This window comes from Scleropages formosus, chromosome 10 (assembly GCF_900964775.1).
Source record: "Scleropages formosus chromosome 10, fSclFor1.1, whole genome shotgun sequence".
Taxonomy (NCBI): Eukaryota; Metazoa; Chordata; class Actinopteri; order Osteoglossiformes; family Osteoglossidae; genus Scleropages; species Scleropages formosus.
Window position 1 is genome coordinate 26993984 of NC_041815.1, and position 23157 is coordinate 27017140.

Here is a 23157-nt window from a genome sequence, read left to right on the forward strand (position 1 = left end):
CCCAGTAGTAGATATGGCTGGGGCTGGGGGGTGGCTCCACTGTGTACCGAATTGTGGCCTAGCCTCTGGCAGATCCCTCATTTAACACTAAGCCATCACCCTAGAGGACGAGCACCTCCCATCTCCGGATTACAGTCTCAGCATTTCCAGAAAACCACCAGCTGCTGATTGGATTTGGCAGAAAGTAATTAAAAAGCAACGATAACTGAAAGATAAGCAGTTTTTTTTGTCAGGTTGTGTAGGTCTAATGTATTAAAAGCTCGATTTTGTGTAAAGAGAGTGAGAGGGGGGGACCGGGAGGGGGGATATAGAAGCTAATTACAACCATATGCCCCCAAGTCTGAATTATTTTCCATCTTCTCAGATTCTTTTGTCTAGCTCCCCCTTTTGACCACTCCTGGATCTACAAATGACAACGAAGACTCAAGGACAAGTGACGCACACGTCGAACACAAACTGCAATAGAGACAGGAGAGCCATTGGCTAACTGCTCGAACCCCTGTCGTATCAACCAGCCCTCCACCTTAGGGGCTACCGTCCTGATTTGCAGGTGCGTTCGATCACCCCCCCAGCTGCCTTCATGCAATTAGGAAAAAGATGGTCATGTTTGGCAGATGTTCAGACCTTGCTAGTGCCCTCCACCACCCCCTGATGACCACCGGCTGAGTCACACTGACCCCAGAGGGAGTCAGAATCCCTTCCAGCTCTTCTAATAGGAAGGATACTAATGCACAGATTTTTTATTTTATTCTGCAACAATCTTGACCCTGTAGTATTTCGGAGGTCTACTTACCTGCTCCAGCTTCCAGTGGAACTCGGCCGGCCGGAAGGTGTCGACCTGTGTGAAGTCCCTCCTCAGCAGGAAGACGAGCCGGCAGTTGTGCACGTAGAGGGCGTAGTGGTGGCGGTTCATCTCTACACACAGACAAGGGACGACGCAGTGTGTTTAAGACACTCTGATCTATTGGACACACGCTGCTGTTCTGCTCCGGTCTCTGCTGCGCTCTGCCTCCTCATTGGCACCAGATTCTCATTCAGATCTACAGACCCCTTCAGTGCCTCATCTCTAACATCCACCATGACCCCTCCAGTCATCCAGTGATTCTATCATTTGTGCTCCAATACGATCAATCTTCATTTTCTGAGAAATAGCAGCGCAATATTCTCCAAAGATCTATCTAGGAGGACCCACCTTATGCAGGCAAGTCTCCGTTCACCTAAATCATTCATCACACTTCTTTTCTTCCTCTCATTCTTCTTCTTTCTAAACACGGAGGGTCCCCGACTTATTTACATTTGAGTTATGAACCATTTGCTGTTATGAACCTTTCTGGGAAGTATTTTGTATTTTTTTTCATGGAGACCTAGCAAACTGATTTGAGTTGCGGGCCAAAGTTTTGCGACAGATCACGATTGCGAATAGTGAGTTTTCGAGTTCTTGAAAAAGATCCCAGAAGCAAACAGAAGCTGAACAAGCTGTAGATGATCCTATGGCTTCTCCGTCCACCAGTTTTGAGCTGGTCATTGAAGCGCAGCCTCCACCTCCATATAATACCTCCAGCTCCGAGGTGATGTGCACTTGTCTGCACTTCAAGGTAAATAACATACACTGCTTTTTAAAATTTAATATTTCATATATTTTTCTTTCTTATTATTACACTTTTTCCGTAGTAGTGATTTCTTTTTTTTTTTCTATGTGGGGCAAAATAAGGGATCATGGAGCCACAGATGAGCACAAATACCCTGGTCTTTAGTTTGCTTTCTTATTTACAAAGTGTCAGTAATACATATGCCAGAGGACTCAGGACGCCCAGCCTTGTGCACGAGGCATCCCGGCTCACCCGAGACAGTCCCTGAGCGTGAGACAATTATTTTGCCGCACTGCTCTGCTCCCGTACAACAAACCCCTCTGCTGGAGCTGTTAGCTGTCCAGATTGACATTTACATTTGTTCGCTGAACAGACACTTTTCTCCAAAGACCTGTACAACATGGGGCAAGCAAAAGTGCATCTCACAACAGACAGAGATAAACAAACGCAGACGGGCGATTCTCAACGTGAGTGCAGTAAGTCCAATATCACCGTTTTACATTTATTCATTTAGCAGAAGCTTTTCTCCAAAGTGATGTGTATTTCACAGAAAATACAATGTGCTCATTACACTAGGAGAAAGAGAGACTTAGTTGCAGAAGTGTGATTCTTAAGTATATTCACATTTTTAGCAGATTCTTTTCTCCAAAGCAACTTCCAATGGACTCTGTGTAGTGTTATCAACCCACACACCTTATTTACCATGGTGACTTACACTGCTAGATACACTACTTACAGTGGGTCACTCATCCATACATCAGTGGAACACACACACTCTCTCTCTCTGTCACTCACACACTGTGGGGGAACCTCAACAGCATGTCTTTGGACTGTGGGAGGAAACCAGAGCACCCAGAGTAAACCCACACAGACACAAGGAGAACATGCAAACTCCACACAGACTGAGCAGGGATCAAACCTACGTCCTCTTGCACCACGCAGGTGCTGTGAAACAGCAGCACTGCTCACTGTGCCACCCTGCTGCCCATAGTACAGTTAGTTTGTTTCTTTCCACCGTATGAACCAATGTTTATCACACGAGTAGCTGCATAAAACTGTCGGAATATCGATGATTCCGCATGATCTTAAAGTTATGGTGCATCAACATTTACACCTTACATGAACTTAAGAGATCATGGGAGAAGTGGGTCTGGAAGAGGTGAGTTTTAAGACCCGTTTTAAATGTGGACAGAGATTCAGCAGTTCTGAGTGAAAGGGGGAGGTTGCTCCACCGCAACAGAACCGAGAACCTCCGTGCTTCACCTTTCGTGTGTGGGACCACCAAGCGGCCAGATGCGGAAGAGCGAAGCAGTCTGGTTGGGGTGTAGTGGATGATCAAGTCCTGTAGATATCTGGGAGCAGATCTACTGATGCATTTGTAGGGAATAACCAGGATCTCAAATTTGATCCGGGCAGCTATAGGAAACCAGTGCACATTACGCAAGTACCTGCATACGGAATCGACGACGCACCCCTGGCCCACTCTGCGTTACAATTCAGCTTACAAACTTTTTTGAGTTAAGGAACTAACGCGGTAAAGTTGATCAGTAGGGGACCAGCTGTATTCCGGCTGTTCTTTTACTCGAGCTACGCGTTCACAGTCTACAGCAGCGGGTTTGAGGTAAGCAGCTTCGCAAGAAGCTGTTTTCCTTCTGTACGGTGCCAGACTAATAGGTTATAGCTCATGGCCTTTCAGCCACGCATTAAGCATACTTAATCATATAGCTTATGAAGCCTCTTATACTATTTGGCAGCACAACGTTATGCATAGTTATAGCTTATTAGACATATTCTTCAACACTCCCTCTTGACAACCTCCTCTTTCCCCCCAAATGCCCTAGAAAGGATCTCCTGCTCCTCTCCAAGCTCCCAATCATCAGAATGCGCTTCCACTTAACACCATGTCTTCTCCAGGTCTCCTGACCTTCCAAGACGTCAGGGCACCTCGGCACCATTTAGCCTCTGCACTTCATTGTGTCTCTCGCTGGCCTTTACTTAATCTGTCAGTCTCACTGTGCTCTCGCTAATAGTTTATGTTGTAATAGTTTGATCTTGTTACATTCTGATGTTGTAATTTTTCTCTTTTTCCCTAGGCTGTTAACCGCCGTGTTGTACTTCATCTCAGACTGTCACCGTATGATTGCTACCTTGTACTCTCGAAAGCACTAATGTAATGTACAATCCCGACACTGGGCAAAAGCGTCAGCTATATAAAGAATAATAACAGTGCATTGAAAGGAACATACGGTTTTCTGTTTCGCTAATTCTTCTGGATCGTTTAGCGGAGTGTGACGTGTCGCGTGTTTAAGACAAAGGGTTCGCTCGCGCCAACACTGCAGCAGCGGCACAAAGAAAGCTGCGTTCGCTCCCTTATAATTAAATACGGAGGGTCTGCTTGCATTTGCATGTCTGGTGTTTGTGTTTCTGCTCTTATTTCACTTTGCTGGGCGTGATGGATGGGCCACGTTCTGCCGAGCTGCTTCCTGCTTCGCCCCCATCCCATGGGAGCGGTTAGAAAACCTCACGAGGACGGGAGACCCGGGATGCTGGGAGACCCGGGACGCTGGCACATCCCATCATCGACACCCAGATGCCAGACACCCCGATGAGGGACGTCTTTGCTCTTTCGGTAAAGCAGTGGGTGTACAAAGAAGCGCATCTGTACGTTGCACGTTTTGCTTTAAAGTAAGTAAAAGTTTGCATCGAGAATAGTTATGTAATAATATAAAGTTAACAGATGTGCTGGCCCCGCCCCCTTAGAGCTGGCCACACCCCGGCCCCTCCCTCCCACTTACCGGTTTTGTCCGAGTTGCAGAGTAGCGTCTCCTTCTCGGCCCGCAGGCCGGGACTCGGCCCGTGCTTCATCCAGGTGGCGATGGTGAACTGGTCCGTCAGGTTCTGCGGCACCACCCCATCTGGGATCTTGGCCGCCTGGCGCCCATCGAAGCGGAAGATGAGGTCGCTGTCGCGCCCGCTGTCTGTCAGCAGGGATGCCGTCCAATTGGTGGAGGCGCTGGGGGCGGGGAGCAGGTCCGTGCTTCCCGACGATGCTCCTGAAATGATCGCCACGGCAACCCCAGGGTGGCAACACTTGAGCTACGAAACACCAGCATCTCTTGCTAAACGCTGTGCTACATTTGTGACCACATTAAAATAAAAATGACCGTAAGATCGCTGCGTTTGACCATAAATCATCATGTGCGCAAGTATCGATATCCAGCACAAACTTCCGAATGCACCCCTCACCGGTCTTCGGCCGAGGCATCGTGTACCATAACCATGGCAACAAAGGCAGCCTAGCGATGGCCAGGTGATGTGTGACTCCGTTCTGAAATTGGCCTATAGATTTTACACCCACAATGCACGCGCACGTGGGCTGCTGGAAGTGCGATGCGATGAGATTTGAAGCCGAGAGGCTTTGCCGAGAAAAACAGATTTGTCTGACTTAAATGAAATCACTTTAGCCTGTCTCCTGTCTCACTCTGCCACCTACTCAGTTGTCCTTTTTCTTGATTCTTGTGGGCACTTCTTGAAAAACTTATTATTTTCTTAGTGTCGGCACGCATTCTGGGAAGAAGCGAAAGACGTGCGACGCGGCTTTTGGAAGGACGCCTTTGGATTTTCTGCCCCTCTCCGAGGTCCGAAACTTCTCTCCACGCACAACACATGCCGGAGGGAGGTTATACTATGAATATTATCATGTGTATTATGAGTCCAGACTAACTCAGCCGATGAGAACTGAGTGGGAGAACGCGAAAGTGGGAACTTGGCAAAGTGGACGACGCTCTGCCGTAAAAGCGAAACGCGCTCCTCTGGGCTGCAAATGTTTGCTTTTCTTTCCATTCCAGCTCCGAGCACTTTTTCGCTCGCGTTATTTATGGCAGGAGACAGCTATTGACTTAATTACGTTCTCGCCGAGCGCTCCGGCAGATAAATGCAGGAGGAAATCCTGCGCTCTTTCTCGGCCGATTCCTATGCGTCCCGTCTCTCTCCGTCTTTGCACATTATCTTAAATTGATTGTGCTTTAAAAAAGCAATTATAATTTATTCTGTTTTGTATTAGATAATGATTATGGAGCTGTGGAAGGCTCTTTAGCGGTAAAGCACGCGTGCGGAATTAGTGGGAAAAGACATGCATTTAGAGGAGGGTATCTGGAGACATTTAGGGCTCTTACTGAGACACTTTAGGCCTCCCTTCGCTCGATCATCTGCGGGGGCATTATGGTGGGTATTTAGCATAAACACCGTTGCGACTTCCCCGCGGGTTCGCCGAGGCACCGCATGTGATCGCACGCAGCACGGCTCCGGAATCCGGGCCTTGCGTTGGCTAGGAAGCGAGGTCTGGGCATGCGGTGGGGCTACTTTTGTCTCGGGGGCAATGTGTTCACTCGCAGGTGGCTCTCAGGTAGTCGATGGACCGTGCGTTCAGACCATCAAACACCATGGGTCCTTGTGTGACACAGTGCGCCACACATAACAAACCCGTATAGGCTGGAAATCAGCGACCGACACAACCCGGGGCAAACCATCAGGGTTATAAATCTTTCAGACGTTACGGGGTTCGATACGTACAGATATCTGCACTGGCGCTTGTATAATTTACACTTTAAATTCCTTTTTCTGGTTCAGGTTATAGTGCCGTGTTGCGGGAGGAACAGTGGTGAACGGAGCGGGTCACAGCGGTCACTCATTTGCATCCGGTGCCGATCCCCGGGACTCACCGCAGAGCTTCTGCAGAGACTGCTCCGAGTACGTCTCCCGGTCGCAGCCCTTGCCGATGTGGCTGGTCTGCAGCTCCACGGTGGCACGCACCGAGGACAGCGGCCCGTCGCACGTCTCCAGGTGCATCTTGGGAAACAGCTGCTTGCTGCCGGTGCCTGGCTCGTAGTCCACCCGCTTGTTCCAGCCTGAAAGCAGACAGAGGCGTTTAATCGGCCGCAGGCAGCCAAGGTTGCGCATCCAGGAAGCTGAACATCTTGCTCTGTGGAGCAGCACCGCAGCCGCACAATTAGACCCCCATCTGCAAACCTTGGCCAAATTACTGGCTCGCACCCATGGAGTGGCGTGGGGAAACGGCGCATGCCATGGGGAAGGATTCAAAGGCAGGACAACGCCTCGCACATTTTAATTAGACTCGCATTGTCCCATCTACAGATGGAGTGCGTGAAAATGGGAGCCGGGCGAGGCGCGATTGGCACTCGACCGCAGGTCCGAGCTCGGCCCCGTGTGAACGAACGCTTCCCCTGCAAAATTTGGCAGGCTGCGTTTTCCTTCCTTCATCCTTACCCGGGTATTACAGCCCACCCACATATAACAAGAGCTCTAGTGACTAGACACTCCAGTGGGCACAGACACACACACACACACATTGACTGAAACCGCTGATCCAAAGTGGGGTCGTGGCAAGCCGGGCACAGGGCTGGAGAGGGAGGGGACACACCCAGGAGGGGACGCCAATCCATCGCAGGGTACCCCAAGCAGGACCTGAACCCCAGACCCACCCGAGAGCAGGCACAGGCCAAACCCGCTGCGCCACCGCACTCCGCCGCTCCTGTGTATCACGACATTATATTGTAACTATACCGTATATCATGCACTCAACACACTAATTGGGAGGTGGAGGTGTTTCATTTTACTGAATATCCGTTCCATCCAAGTGTACCTAAAATAGCATTTATGTGAAGCCAAAAGTATGTTGAATGATATATGGTGATGCACGACACCCGTGTTTACGTGAAAACATGACAAATTTCACTGCGTGTATTATATATATTTATTTAGTAGACACTTTTCTCCAAACTGACTTCCAATGAACTCTGTGGAGTGTTATCAGCCCACACACCTTATTCACCGCGGTGACTTACACTGCTAGATACACTACTTACAATGGGTCACTCATCCATACATCAGTGGAACACACACACTCTCTTTGTCACTCACACAGTACGGGTGAACCTGAACAGCATGTCTTTGGAGTGTGGGAGGAAACCAGAGGACCCGGAGGAGCCCCACGCAGACACGGGGAGAGCATGCAAACTCTTACATTTACATGTATTCATTTAGCAGGCGCTTTTCTCCAAACGACATAGATTTCCAAGAAGAGAACAAAATATACAACACAACATTTAATTTATCAGTGAGTTTGTGTGTGTGCGTTGCTACTCTGTGATGGACTGCCATCCGGTCCAGGATGTACACCCGCAGCCTCGTGTCCAGTGATTGTGTGATAGGCTCTGGACCTCCACGACCCTGAGCAGGACAAGCGCTTAATGAAAACGAATAAATGAAACAATGACCCACCTCCTCCACGATATAATCTACGTATTAGATATGCGGGATGTTCGCAGTATGACTGACAAAGTACACACACCGATGTGGGAAATTGATGGGGAAGTACCGACGCATGAACCGAAATTTTGTCACTTATGTCCAAAATTCGTAAAGTTGTGGATTTACCGTATCTCCCAGAAGTTTCAAAATCACTTTATTTTACTATCTCAAGTGATTTTCAAGCACACGACTCTCATACCACGCGACAAATTTTTTTTTGGAAATGTAGAATTGGAAGGAATCGAAATAAGTCTTGGCACCAGCCATCTCCCTCATTAAGATCAATGGTAATTTTCCTCCCTCGCAGTTTCACAATTGGGGAAAATTAAAGTTTGCTAAAAAGTGAATATCTCAATATTTCAAACAATTTGCAAGGACAAAACTCTAAACAACACAAGAAATGTATTTATTAAATGCGGAATTGCTACGGAGCGCAGCGCCACAAGCTTCGAATGGTGCCGCTCTTTGTGGCCTCTGTGGTCCCTCTCGCGTGCGTCAAAAAATTATTTCTTAAAAAAATTAAAAAATAAATTTTAAAAAATCACGTGTATGATTCTGGTCAGTTGCTTTACTAGACCCCCTTTCCCACAGCTGTCCAGACGTGAGGACAAGCTGTATTTGTCCCACCATGTAAATTATTGGGAATAAGCACCCAAAAGCTGGGGGTTCACCCATCGACCTGGCGGTCCTGCAGACAGACTGCGACTAAATGCTCCATTTGTTGCCCGTATAAATAATTTAACTTGTACTTAAGAAACACGGCAGGATGCTGCGCTCATCCGGATTGCAGCAAAAGATATTCCCGCTCCCAGGAGCGCCTGGCCAGCGTGTGGCCATGGAGGTGGACACTCCCCACAATACACCGTGGTATCACCACTATAATTTGCGATAGCAGCCTTACTCGGGCCGAGAATTAACACGTAGTAGGGGAAGATTAAAAAACCCGAGCTGCACGGCCAAGAAGAAAGGTTTCCTTCTCCAGTCACGATGAAGGTCTGTTTCTTCTCGAGGGCTTCTGGTCGGCATGGTGAAGGCGCCGAAAGCCCTGCTCCCCGCCATCTGTAACACCCACTGACATTTACACTCTCAATGTCGATCGCGATTTTGCCATCACTATGACAACTGCACGTGGATGCTCGGCCTCATCTTACGCCACGGTACCTGCAGCACTATTTGTCCTCGGTCCTGTACTGCAGCAGTACCCGTGCGGCTACTGGCCGCCTTATTACTGTCATACATCCTGAGAACTATAACAAAGTGAATGGAGGGATTTATTTTGCACAGGGACAGCGTGCGGAGCCACACGTTTACGCTGGTACGTAGGGTTCGCGCGAGCATCCGGATGCGTCCCCGATGGAAACGAGAGGACGCGTCGCCCGACTGCTGTCACGCACGCGTGGCCTTCGGCATCGCACCGCCATCCGTGCACTAAGGTTACCCCTGCTAGAGCATGCTGGGTACTGAGGGTCCCTGTGTTTATCCCTGCACCGCTTACAGAAGCCGCAGTTTTCTCATTCGAGTTACTCTTCTGGAAAAGCTCATTAGACAGAACAATGCATGCGGTAAAACAGTCCGCCGGAGTCACCGAAGATGCGTGTGTGAGTTCGGAGAGTGCGGATATGTAATACCAAGAGGAGCCAGAGAGCTGCTCCCCATCCCACAATCGCACCCCTCTTCCCTTTGGCCCTATTAGGAGTGGTGCTCTTCTTAATCTTGTTAAACTGGGATCAGCAGGTGACGTAGTGGTCGCAGGTGGGACCTTTCACTCAGGGACCCAGGTTTGAATCCTGCTTCGTGCTGCAGTGCCCTTAATCAGGATACCCACGGTGAACCGATTGAGTAAAAATTACCATGCTATGTAAATGGGTAAATTAATGCACAGTATGTTGCGCTGAGGGCAGAACAGTGTCAGCTAAAAATGTACATGTAACTATGAGCGAGAAACTCCCATCATGCTCAGTGCCAGCGTTTGCGTACTCAGCAGGCTCGGCTGTTTCGTTGCAGCGAAAATTTAGGTTCAGAAAAGGAATCAAAGGCCCCGGCAGTTTTGTCATTGTTCTGAATAATGGGCAGGTTCAACAAGGGACAAAGTCGGATGAAAAGATGAACTGGATTTCGCTTTTTTTAACGGAAAGTCTACATTCCCTAAACTGGATAGACTCATTACTAACGATGATCCCTGGTTTAAAAAACTCAACATTTATGTTCTTTGAAGAGTCATACTTACAGCACCATAATCTGGAGGTTTTCTGCTGGGAAACTGATGTTATGTGAGTGTAAATTGCGAGCTGGAGGCTCCAGGAGTTACATCCACTCCGCTTTGATTCAGGAGGCTGCGCTGCCGGGAGGCGGTCGGACGGTCAACACATGCGGCTGCGCTGGATTGACTCTTTGCCGGTGAACGGGAATGGTTGCATCATCGCCTTTTCCTCCCCGCAGCATATTTCACATGCGCCGAGGAAAGAGTGACCTGAGAGGACACTTAGTGCGCGCACACACACGCGCTGACTGAAACCGCTTGTCCCAAGCGGACTTGCGGTGAGTCGGAGCCTAACCCGGCAAAACAGGGTGCAAGGCTCGAGGGGGAGGGGACACACTCAGGATGGGATGCCAGTCTATCACAAGACACTCCAAGCGGGACTCAAACCCCAGACCCACCAGAGAACAGGACCCAGCCAAGCCTGCTGCGCCACCTACACTCAGCACAGCTTTGTTTTAGGGAAACCGGTGCTCCCTCATCTGTGCAAATCGATTCCTGGTCCTCAAATTGCCGCATGGCATTATGGGAGTGAGTCTGGGCCCCGTTGCGGTCACGCACAGAAAGACATCCTGATTCCATCAGGGTCCCGTTGCGCTGTACGGTAGGACTTGTGGTCTTGGCACTGTTGCATTGCATTGTGGGGAGGGACCAGGACTAAGGGGCTAAGCTGAGCTACATGGGGTTCGGGACCGACAAAACACACCGGTGCTGCCACGGGAACGCTGTCCCGCTCCACTGAGTTCATCCTCCAGGTTACCACATCTGTCAGCTGGCAGGGAGAAACGGTTAAAAGGACAGAGGTTCCTCTGCTTGTTCAAGAGTTAGATTCCGTAAAAGTCTCGGATAAAGCTATTATGCACTGAGACATACTCTAACTTTTTATTTTAACATCTTTATTAACGGTCAATTGCATTAAAGTTAAAACAAAGTTAAAAGCACTCAAACTAAAATCCTTTGCTTCCACTAATTCCAAATTATGGCCGATTGTTAAGCGACTGATCCCACAAAAATGTACCGGTATTGATCGCTCACATGTAGGGAAACCAGATCACAGAAGAGTTGCAAACACTGTGTAACTGAGCTGAATTCAGGCAGTACAATGGAAATTTCAGAAAACAGGCAAGCAAAGAAAATCCTATGAAAAATTAGTAAATATTTTTTTAAATATATTTTATTTATTTATAAATAAAAATGAAATGTGCCTTTTAACTCGAACTTTCGTAACACGGGGAGACGCTGTGTAATGACGCTGAAAAGGTTACCCCGGCATCGTTGGCCTGTTTCAGTCCCGTGCATCTTGGGTTGCTGGTTTGAACCCCAAGGTGCACGGGAAGGCTGGTTGCTTTTGTTCTTGGCCCTCTTTGGAGGACGAGTCCAGAGGTTCAATCGGAGGGAGGGGAACACAAGGGGGGGATGTTGGGTGTTTCGCTGCAGACCTCGGCGGGGTGGTTAAGTGCGTTTGCCGCACATGATTGCCGATGGCTCGTATCTGGCCTGGGGATCTGAGCAAAACACACCGAGAGGCGTCGGAGGAAGCGGAGATTGCTTCAGGCGGAACACGGCACCCACCCCCCGGGACAACAAAAGTGTCCGGGGGACACGGACCCGATGGAAGGAAACCGATTTCTTCTCCCCGTTTCTTTAATTCTTCCTCCCTCTCTTATCTGAAATGACTTCATTGGCGATCAGCTCCTCCGATCTGCACGGCTTTGAAGAGGTTCTGCGGAAAGCAGGCGGCGCGTTCGCCTTCCGATCGCACCGGCTCTTTGAAAATTGTTTTGAGTCGAGCGGCGCTGCGGTTAACCCGGCGTGCGCCTTCGCACTCGCTCAAAAGCTGTGGAAACCCGAGGGTTGGCCCACAGACAAAAAGCAATTTAATGGATTATAACTTTTAGACAAGTCCCACACAACTTGATTTGAGTCACTTTTGTTCTCTTTTCTGTCTTTAATCGTGCCGCGAGGAGATTGCAGATCTTTGGTGTTTCTCGGAAGGCGTCTCGCCGAGTGACGTTTCGGTTTGAGCGGAGGGGCGGGATCGAGTGACCTCCGTCCAAGCAGGGCTCCTTCCATGACCCGTCCGGCGCAGGCTGATGGGTGGAAGGAGGACACTGTTCCAGAAGGGGATGGAGAGTTAAACTAGAGGAGCAACTCTGAAGGAAGCAAAAGTGCTTGTTGAGTGTGATGGGTCTATTTCAATAGTGTGTGTGTGTGTGTGTGTGTGAGACAGCAGGACTCAGTGCACTCCACTCTGTCCTGCTTGACTGATCCATACAAACAGAGCGAAGCCAGAAATCGTCACATTGGATCTTTTGTTGGTGCCATTTCAAACGTGTCTTCTCCCCCATTCTGTCCTCATCTCTTTAAATCACCTCATTTTTTTTCCTTCTGTAATTTATATATTTATTAAACTTTTCTCCAAAGCAACTTAGAGTGTTAGGTTTGCATACTAATCTTGTTGCTGAGTGCTGTTGAGTGGAAATTCAGAGATCCTCCAGAAAGTTCTGTCCTCCCCCTGTGTCCTTAGTGTGGAAAGTGGTGCGTCTGTTGTTGCTGAGGTTGAACTCCATCCATCTGGTTGCTGCTCGTCCTTCTCTTCTATCTCCTCCATCTTCCCCAAGCTTCACCTCTTTTTGGAGGAATCCAACCTTCTTGCGATGCTTCCAAACTGCGACAAACTCAGTCATTTGTACTTCCAGTGAGAATTCCGGCCTCATTTGATCCAACGTCCACCTGTTTGTTTTCCTCGCTGTCCGTGGTGTCCTTCAAAGCCTCCTCCAGAATCACAGGTCAAAGGAGTCCATGTCTTTCCTGCCCAGCTTTCACATCCATACAGTGTCTTCATTCTTCTGGACACAACAGGAAATTTCAGTGCATGTGACTTTTTCTAGATGTTTCCCTGGAGCTCTACCAAACACTAGCTTTTGGAACATCTCTTCAACACTGAGCTACTTACGATGACTCACCCAGCAGGGTAATTTTTACTGTACCATTTCAGATTAAGTATCTTGATCAAGGGTACTACAGCTGGAAGTTGGATTCAATCCCAGATCCTTCAAGTGCAAGACGACAGCTCTAACCTCCAACCAGGCCATCGGCTTCAATGCAACTGCTCGTCTCTGAGTCATCAGTTGGGCTGATGTGTAACCAGGGTGACAGGTGAGCTGCACCAACATTAGGTCAGTCACCTATGGCGATGGAGGTGACGAGAGGTGCCGGCCGTATTTGAGGGCTCGGAGGGGCACTGGGACTACAGAGTCGCTAACCACATAAGAGATGCTGCAGGGTCGCGACCCGGCTGTGAATGTCAATTTCTCGGGCGCTGACACACTCCCTCGTGTGGAGACCACCGACCCGACACACTTTACAACCTATCGGGTGTGGTGTCGCCGGTGGGGCGGTGGTACCGCATGGAGGCAACCCGCTTTTAATCTGCGCCGGGTGACATTTAGAGCACCCTCCGCAGGGGCGCGGTGCCAGATTGCCCTTTGCAGACGGGGATGAGGGCCTGCAGGGCCAACTGCTCTCTTGGTAATAACGCGTCTAAATCCTCATTTGCAAATAAACAAATAAATAAATAAATGAATGAATTTAAATAAACCGCACAAACCAGCTTCAAAGGGGGAGATTAACTCTGTGCCGCTGGAAAGAAATTAATGGCACTACGGTCACAATAAAGGGCCACGACTCCCCCTTGGCTCCGCTCACTTTCCCGCAGTTATTCTGCTTTCACGCGGCACACAAAGCAGCCTTCCCTGCTGGTTATGTTGTGTGTGTGTAAGATTTGTTTGAAAAGGATATGGTACTTCAGGGTTGAACTTTTCATGTCTGGTTTTTTATTTTTTCTCTTTCGAGGGGCAATGACAGAGAGGGGGTCAGAACAGTTTGGTACCGCGGTAAGAGCTGTTTCCATAGTGATCATATACCTATGTCCATCATCTGTCCATCATCAATTACAATTTATCCAATACAGGGTCCTGGAGATCCACGACGTAGCCTAGAAACAGAGGGCATGAGGTACGGCATCAGTCCATCACGGGGTGATTGCACACACTCGCTGACTCACGCACGCAAAGGAGAATTTAGAGACACAACTTCATCTGAAACGTGTCTTTCGACTGTGTGAGGAAACCAGGGCACCCGTACAAAACTCATGTGAACAGAGAGAACATGGAAAAGCCAGAGAGACTGAGCCAGATTCGAACCCATGTCTGGACCCAGCTAAGAACCACCACCATGCCGCCCCAAAAACTTATACGTACGCACTTCAGCTCATAAAAAGGCTGTCAAACCGCTTCAATGCGTGCATCCATCCACCCGCTGCTTAACCACTTGTCCAGTGGAGGGTCTCGGTGATCCAGAGTGTATTCCGGAAACACAGGGCGTGAGGCAGGATACACGATGGATGGGACACCAGTTCATTGCAGGGCAAACGCACACACTCACATTCACACACACCTGTTGTTAAACTGTCACACAGGTGCTCGCTGTTAAAGCCGTTTGGCAACATCTGTCGCTCCCCAGTGACAACGAGGCCCTCGAAAGCGCGCGTTACGGCGCTTTAACGAGCGGCGGGTCGTTCAGATGGCAGCGCAAGAGGCGTCTGCGCCGCAGATCCCGAGAGGAAGACGACGGTCCGCTATACTTTTCACAGAGCGCAGCGAGGTCTTCCTGAGGGCGACGGTCCGAGATGTGGAAATGTAGACACCAGCTGGTGCTGGTAGCTCCCATGGGACACGGTCGACGTGGAGTAGTGTTAAGGGGGGCGCGGCCCCTGCGTCACACCATCTTACTCCATGTTTTGCTCGTTGCGTTAAAAAGCAGTGTACGACGATGGACAAACACAACTGCAGCATCTCAGCATGTGACAGTTTTGACCAAGTGAAACATTAAAGCACGAACAGTGTAAATATAAACAATCAGCCATAATAATGCCAGTCGGCATAATTAAAATAGATGCATTAGACCTTGGTCAGTGCAGCGATTAGAGCTACCACCTTGCGATCAGAAGGTCAAGGGTTTAAATCCCTGCTCCTGCTGTAGCACACTTGATCAAGGTACCCCACCCTGAACTGATACATTAAAAAGGACCCTGCTGGATACACGGGTAAATTAGTGTAATCGGCTTCGCGTACAAACCTAGCATTGAGAGTCACCCAGGAGGAAAGCGTATAAAAAGTAGCGGTTTGAGGTACAATAACAATAAATAGTGGCATGATAACGAAAGTCAACTAGTGACTGTTGAACAAAAGACGGGGCAGGTTACTTACAGACTCTCACTTATTATAAATCGCAATCACAAGACCCAGAATTTCGGGTCAGTGTGGGGGAAAAAAAGCCGAGAGCCAAGAAAAAATGGATCAACTGCATGAGCGATAGCTCTTATTATTACTACCTATTACTTATCTGAGGCCCTCGTCCAAAGAGATTTATAATGGTAGATAATTGACTTTGCAGTGATTTAGCCATTTATACAGCAGGCTGCTCTCGCTGAATCAATTCAGGGTAAGTGCCTTGATCAAGGGAACTACAGCGGGAGCAGGGATTCAAACCCAGGCTCTTCAAAGGCAAGGCGGGGCTCTAACCGCCACACAGCCCGGCACCCGCTGTGCCCCTTCTGGATACAAGAGGTCGGCTACCCTGGTAATCTGTATTATTCCACTATTCCTCATCCCTGTCCAACTGAGCGGATGAATATGGCATTATTGTAGCTATTATTCTACGACCAGGCAGAAGGTCACACTGCAAATGCATGATGGGTATTGAAAAGATGGCTGACGTAAGTCAAGCGGCGGACCACTCACCCTGCCAGCCGGGCTTGCAGACGGGCTTGACGTCGATGTGCACCGCGGCGCTCTCCGTCGCCCTCTTCTGGCCGCAGTCGAAAGCCGTCACCATGATTTCGTACTGCTGCTGCTTGTCGTAGTTGAGCTTCTCCGTGTTCCGGATGTTTCCTTGAAGGAGCGGATGGATAAAGACGTTGCGTTGACTCGCATTTCGGAGACGAGCGGAGAAGGCAGGTCGTTGCATTTTGCATGAAACAAAGAGCACAATCTGCACTGTCTGATGTTGCCTTGAGCAGCTGGGTGAGCGTTATGTATAGCATTCGCCGACAGCCTGAACAAAGTCATCAGGGAAGAAAAGAAAGCGCACACCTTGATAACCTCATTGAGCTGCTTTATTCTGGCAGAAAAGTAATATAATGGAAAGGGCTGGTAATGTGGCGGTAAATATTTGATGCTGACAGGCCTTGGAATGACAAGAGCGCAGTGGGAAGGGCTGTTGAGTGAACGGCTTGGAGCCGGGGGGAAAGACCCGGAACCAGGGTTAAATACACTGTTTTTAATCTTGTCCATGGGATGGTGTTGGGGGGGGGGGGGGGGGCATCAGAAGCCGCACTCATTAGGAATGATGGGGTTAGTGTCTGGACACAGCGCTCCGCCAAGCTCTCGACACAACTCATCCTCAGTGTTCAAGGAAACGTCTTCCTTATCTCATAGGGTGAGAACTGGAATGAAGATATTTATTTCTTTTTTGTTTATTTGTTTTTTCTAACTTCAACCACTGTATCATCTAACTCAGATCTCCTGAATATTTTCTGGACCACAGACCCCTTTAGCATTCCAAACGAAGCTATGGACCTCGCCGAAAATTATTACTATTATTTTACATGGAATTATGCCACGGATGGCGAAAATAAATATTTAACACGGACCTCTTTCGACTCCTCGACAGACCAGGTCCCCGGGTTTCAAACCCCTGACAGAAATCAGTGACCTTAACCAGTACAGCACCAGCTGGCCAGAGCGCCACATGTATAAAACCCAGCATGCCGTGCATTGCCGAAGCTCTGATTGCCTGACAGGTTTGACGGACGCAGCGCTTCTCGGAACCGAACGGAGGGTCCTCTTCCCATTTCACCCCTTGTTGCCTCCGTGCGCTGGTGAGTCGCTTTCTGCTTGATGGAGACGCAATTTCCCTCTTTTAAATTAGAACATCAAGTTATCCGTGTCAGCGGATGAAATGTGCTGCGACTGCTGACAGCCGAGCTCGGGCGCTAAATTGCATTCTTACCCCCTTTCGGCGGAAGCGGAAGCCCCTCTTTCCACGACGGCGACAGATGCTCTCGAGCCACATGAACACTAAATGAGATTGTAGGGGAGGGGCCAGAGCCTTCTCGGAGCTCGCAGTATTTGTGTGTGTGTGTGTTAACGTGTGTATGCGCGCGCACGCGCGTGGCTCGCAGCAGATGGCGCGGAACTGTGGGAAACGGCGTCGGCTGGCGCTCGTGGAACAGCCGCCTGCTCCTGCTCCGATTCCCCCCGAACCGTCGTCTCCTTCCCCGCTGGCCCTACACGCCCATCAGTGTAAATGTTCAGATTTAATAAAGGCGACACATTGGCTGCAGTGCCTCCTGTGACCAGAGTGGGAATGTCGCCAAGGCTGGAGGTTTCTAGTCAAATGTGTGTTTAATTGTACCTCTGTCCTCAACCAGGACCACATCTACCTCATTCTATCCTCTATCACTATCCGTGCTCCATTCGTACTTCATTCTGGCCTCCATCGCTTTCTAGACTCTGTTCGTACCTCATTTTGTCCACCATCACTATCCGTACTCCATTTCTATCTCGTTCTATCCTCTGTCACTATCCTTACACCATTAGTACCTCATTCTGGCCTCCATCACTGTCCATACTGCATTTGTACCTCATTCTGTCCTCCCTCACTTTCTAGACTCTGTTCGTACCTCGTTTTGTCCTCCATCCCCATCCACCTTCAGTTTCTACCTCATTCTTTCTTCCACCACTATCCATACTCTGCTCGGATCTCATTTTTTTCCACATCACTTCCTGGACTCTGTTCATACCTCATTCTGTTGTCCATCACTACTCGGACCCCATGTGTGTACCTTATTAAGAACTCCCTGGCAGTTGTGTGTATTCCACATGGTTTTCGCCCACCCTTGAGCCCAGGAAGTGCTGGTCACTGCCCAGATACAGAAAGCCCCGGGGGAGAAGCTTATCCTCCGAATCCAACCCTTCTACTCTCCCAGGATGACGGCGGTGTAAACAGCAGCTGTGCAAGCGGTCGGCTGGAAGAGCGAGTCATTTTGTTTACGGAGCGGGAGAGCCTTCGGCGGCAGTCGACCTTGTCCATGTGGATCAGGGTGTCAGACAGAGTCAGCTGTCCATCAGCAGTGGACCACTTCCTCGAACAGCAGCCACAGGGGGGTGCGGAACCCACTGACCCGATGACAAGGACGGGGCCTGTGACTCGCCGTCCATCTCGGATGGTAAAAGGCGTAAACCGGCGAGGCCGAAAGCCGACGTCCGAGAACAGGACGAACACGAAAGGACATAGAGGGAGGAAAAAGCCCCGGACATCCGACACGAAAGAGAAAACGAAGGAGGGCTGCTGACCGTTGCGGTCGATAGCAAACGGGGTGTCCGGCGTGACGATGTCGTAGTTGCAGATCTGGCTGTATTGCGGCGAACAGTCCTGGTCGCTCGCCTCCACCTGCAGGATGCTGTCGTAGATCTTGCCCTCCGTCACCGCGGCGTGGTACATGGGCTCCCGGAACGCGGGCGGGAACTCGTTCACATCGTTCACCTGGATGTGCACCACCGCCCTGCAGAAAGAGAGAGAGAGAAAGAGAGAGAGAAAGAGAGAGAGTGGCAGCAGGAGGCAATTGAGAGTCAGAATGGAGCACAGTTTGGGTAGTAAGGAGGGACCCTGGGGCCAAGTCTCAATACCAGGATTGGGGGGACCCCCCCCACCCCCCCGTGGCGCCGAACCGCTTCACGATGGATCATTTTTTGTTTACACGTTTATGTGAATACGATCTTCAATCATTACTGACTGCACATAAATCATTTCGTACTCCCAGCATTTGACTGAAACCCAAAGGACAACAGATGCACACACCTTCTCGGCTCTTAGAAACTTCCAGAAGTTGTACGGGCGGATGCCTGAGACGGGGAAATGGGGAAAAAAGCAATGAAAGTATAACTATAGCCCTGAAATGGGATAATTAAAAAAAGCGTGCACGTTTCCTTCAATGAGAGCGCCGTGTTGGAAAAAAATAACTGCAATCGCTTCGGAATATCTAAACAAAGCAAAGAAGCGTCGGGATGCGAAATTCCGGGCCGGAAAACACACCGAGGGTGTGAGGTGGAAAATGTGCAAAGTTAATTTTCACATTGAGCGGAAGACGTGCGTGTTCCATCTCTTCGCCTTTCTCAAGGATGTACGTCTGCGTGGAGAAAGAATGTGCTCCCTAACAAGCAAGCAAACACACACACAGACACACACAGACACACACAGACACACAGACACACACACACACGCATGCACGCACGCACGCGCCAGGGCTGTGAGGAGCGCTGGCCAAGCAGTGACAGAAGGCAGACGAGCAATGGGCCATCTGGGGGTCTGGAAACTCTTCACAAGTGCCGGTCTTGTCTTATTAAAGCTCAGGGCTTGTACTTCTCTGTCCATCTCCTGCCTGGCGTGAGGGTTATGCGTGTGCCAGGAGCCGAGCCGAGCCGAGCCGAGCCAGGGTTTGCGCAAGCGCATCTGGACAAACATGTGGCTCCTATTCTACTGCCTAAGTATGTGACAGGTGAGCTGCTGCTATACATTCCCGCCTAGGATGCGACTGTATGGATAGAGAATCTTCCGGGAAAAAGGTCTTTTTGTTACTATTGCTTTAAGTAGCTCGGGAAGAGCAGAAGAGCAGCAGGGCAGCAGGTCGGCACAGCGCCTGGGTGATGCGAGAAGATGCGGGTTCGATGTTAGGAAAGTGATTTTTTTCTCGAAAAACCCTTCAAAGGTGAATTCTCATAACTTGAAGACGTCATTGCAATAAAATTAAACCGTAAGAATTTTTAACACTGCTGAGCCCCCAAATTGACCCCCATTTATGGTAAAATTTCACCAAATCCCATTAAAACGGACACAGTTCAGCAGTCATCATAATAGGGCAGTTTCCCTTTATTAATTACTCTATAATACAGTATTTCTGTCCACCTGAGCTCATCCAGGTCCTTTGTAGCTGTTACATACTATACATTTAATTAGGACTCATTTACATTTATTCATTTTGCTGACACTTTTCTCCAAAGCAGCCGACAATTATTTACCTGTTTATACAGTTGAGTAGTTTTACTGGAGCAATTGAGGGTAAGTACCTTGCTCAAGGGTACTACAGCTGGTGGTGAAACTCAAACCTGTGACCTTTGGGTCTAAACACAGCAGCTCTAACCATTACGCTGCAAACAAGACACACGTAAATATAGTAGTCAGTGTTTCTATATTAACTGAACCTTTAATGCAAAGAGAAAGAAGTCAATGAAAACACACACACACACACATTTACAGAACCGCTTGTCCCATATGGGGTCACGGGGAACCGGAGCCCACCCGGTAACACAGGGCATAAGGCCGGAGGGGGAGGGGACACACCCAGGACGGGACGCCAGTCCGTCGCAAGGCACCCCAAGCGGGACTTGAACCCCAGACCCACCGAAGAGCAGGACTGTGGTCCAACCCACTGCGCCACCGCACCCCCCGCTCAATGAAAACAATGGAAGTAAATTTGCATTCATTGGACAAGTGGACATGGTTTGGACACATTTTTGGACAAACGGGGGTGATGGAGGCAGAGAACTTAACGCAGCATGAGCCAAACTATGACGAAAGAGAAGATGGCCGGGGTGGATCTGGTGTGACGGCGCGCAGGTGTGGAGAAGTGCGCAGAATCCATATCGGTTTCGGAAATGTGTAGAAACGCCTCATGGGGGAAGTAGGGAATCGAGTGGAACTCCTCATGAAGTCAAAGCCTCCTGAGCATCGATCCCCCTCCTCCCCTGTCTGGCAAGACGTTCCTCCGAGGTTCTGTGTGGCCAGATGTACCAGGCGCTGATTCATGACACACGTGTGTCTGCGGGGGAGCGATGACGGAGCTGCGCCGGGGGGGTATGCAGATGAAGGGGAGCAGAGAGAGACACTTATGTGCTTGTCAAGAGCTATTTACCTCTTCTCCCTGGCCGCAGGGACCTCTCTCCACAGCGCCCCCACCACCACCCATCCTCTGACTGCGTGAGTCCATGTGTTGATGTGTGTCTGTATGCTGCGTGCATGTAGCACTGTGTGTGTGTGTGTGTGTGTGTGTGTCTGTCAGGAAGCATGAGAAATATGTGAATGCATGTGCTTGTTTAGCGCTGGAGTGTTGCGTGCATGCATACAGTTGAGGAGTATGTACGTGTAGGTGTGTGAACATCTGTGTGTATCTAAAATTGAGTGTGCCTGTGTGTCGAATCTGGTCCTATGTTGACACTGCAGCTATTCACCACTGTGGGCGCTCTTCCAACACCCTACTGGTAAAGCACACCCTCCCATTGCGGCACCGTCCCGGCCGTCGGCTCTCCAGGGGTCCCAGAGAACCGGTCATGGGTGAACTCCCGAGGTCAGCTCCCACGTCGTCGGCGCAGCAGACAAACAGCCGTCTGGGACAACCAGAGGTAAATAAAGAGCACGATGGATGGCGAGGGGTCAGGGTGACGCTTTCTCCTGTGATTGATGTTGGGACGGGACCTGGAGTGTGTGTATAGAGGACAGCTTAAAGGCAGCTGGACATGATCACCAAACCACAGTACAGCCCTGTTCCAGCATCTGTTGCCACACCAATGGACAGGGAGCTAATGAAGTGGTTGGGGCTACAAGGATTGACCACCTCTAGATGTTTCTCCTCCCAGGGTCCATGTAGATATTTACACACTTAGCAGACACTTTTCTCCAAGGCAACTTCCAATGAACTCTATGTAGTGTTACCAGCCCACACACCTTATTCACCGCGGTGACTTACACTGCTAAATACACTACTTACACTGGGTCACTCATCCGTACATCAGTGTAACACACACACACTCACTCACTGTGTCACTCACACACTATGGCCAAACTCAAACAGCATTTTTTTTTGGACTGTGGGAGGAAACCAGAGCACCCAGAGGAAACCCACACAGACAAAGGGAGAACATGCAACCCTCACACAGACTGAGCAGGGGTCAAACCCACATCCTCTCACACCACCCAGGCGCTGTGAGACAGCAGCGCTACTCGTTGTGCCACCTCGATGGGCTCCTGAAGCTCCTCCGTGGAGATGAGTGATCAAAGGAGCCCTGATCTCCCGGAAAGAGGTGCGAAACACGGTCCTGTGATGCTGCGGGAGGACTAACTGCTGCAACAAAAGCCCCGGGGTGCCGGGCAGGTGAGCGAGGCGGCTGTATGGAGCTGCGGGGGGTGTTTATCAAGCCCTTCCGAGGAGAGCGTGACAAGGCGGGACCGACCCGTTTGTCAAAGCCGCACCGCGAGAATTACACCGGCCTCGCGCTCCCACACGGGGGGGTTATTGATGGGGCGCAGGAGAGCGGCGAGTCGGGGAATGTGATGAAGGGTTGAAGACAAGGCGATGGGACGAGGAGGAGGAGGAGCAGGAGGAGGGGGTGGGCAAGCGGCCGGCCGCACGCTGGAGGGAGGTGTGGGATAGTAATCGGTGGAGAAAGACTCTCTGTTGAGGGCTAAATGGCCTGGGTATGATACGCATCCGGGCCCGATCGATGAGCGGCAGCCAAAACACACCTCGGACAAGTTCACACAGCCCCTTCTCCTCGGCACGCGCTCACACCACCCACACACACACACACACACATGCCTCGTTCGCACCTGCGACTTGACATCTTCATAAAGCCCAGCTCAGGAAAAAGAAATACATTCAAAACAGTCAGAAACAGAATCGTTTAAAGGGCTAGAGCTGCTAACAGCTTTGTTTTCTTTTTACATTGATCAAAATATGCAGCGTTTTATCGGCATATGGTGACAAATGACAGTTAACATGCGTGCCAATTTTACAACATTAAATATAAATTTGGTTCAAGTGAGCAAAAAAAAAAAAAAAAAGAAAATCACACAAAGGGTCTC

At 49.8% G+C, this 23157-nt stretch overlaps 1 protein-coding gene across 1 annotated transcript in view; it reads right to left on the reverse strand.

The window, feature by feature from the left end:
- Positions 1 to 23157, reverse strand: part of LOC108932153 (calsyntenin-2-like) — a 223157-nt gene that overhangs the window by 33443 nt on the left and 166557 nt on the right. Inside the window, exons 4-8 of the mRNA XM_018748374.2 lie at positions 18597 to 18805; positions 15981 to 16130; positions 6311 to 6496; positions 4385 to 4642; positions 794 to 915 (exon numbers count right to left, since the gene is read on the reverse strand). Coding sequence (XP_018603890.1) covers positions 794 to 915; positions 4385 to 4642; positions 6311 to 6496; positions 15981 to 16130; positions 18597 to 18805 — 925 coding nt within the window. The remainder of the gene's footprint in view (positions 1 to 793; positions 916 to 4384; positions 4643 to 6310; positions 6497 to 15980; positions 16131 to 18596; positions 18806 to 23157) is intronic.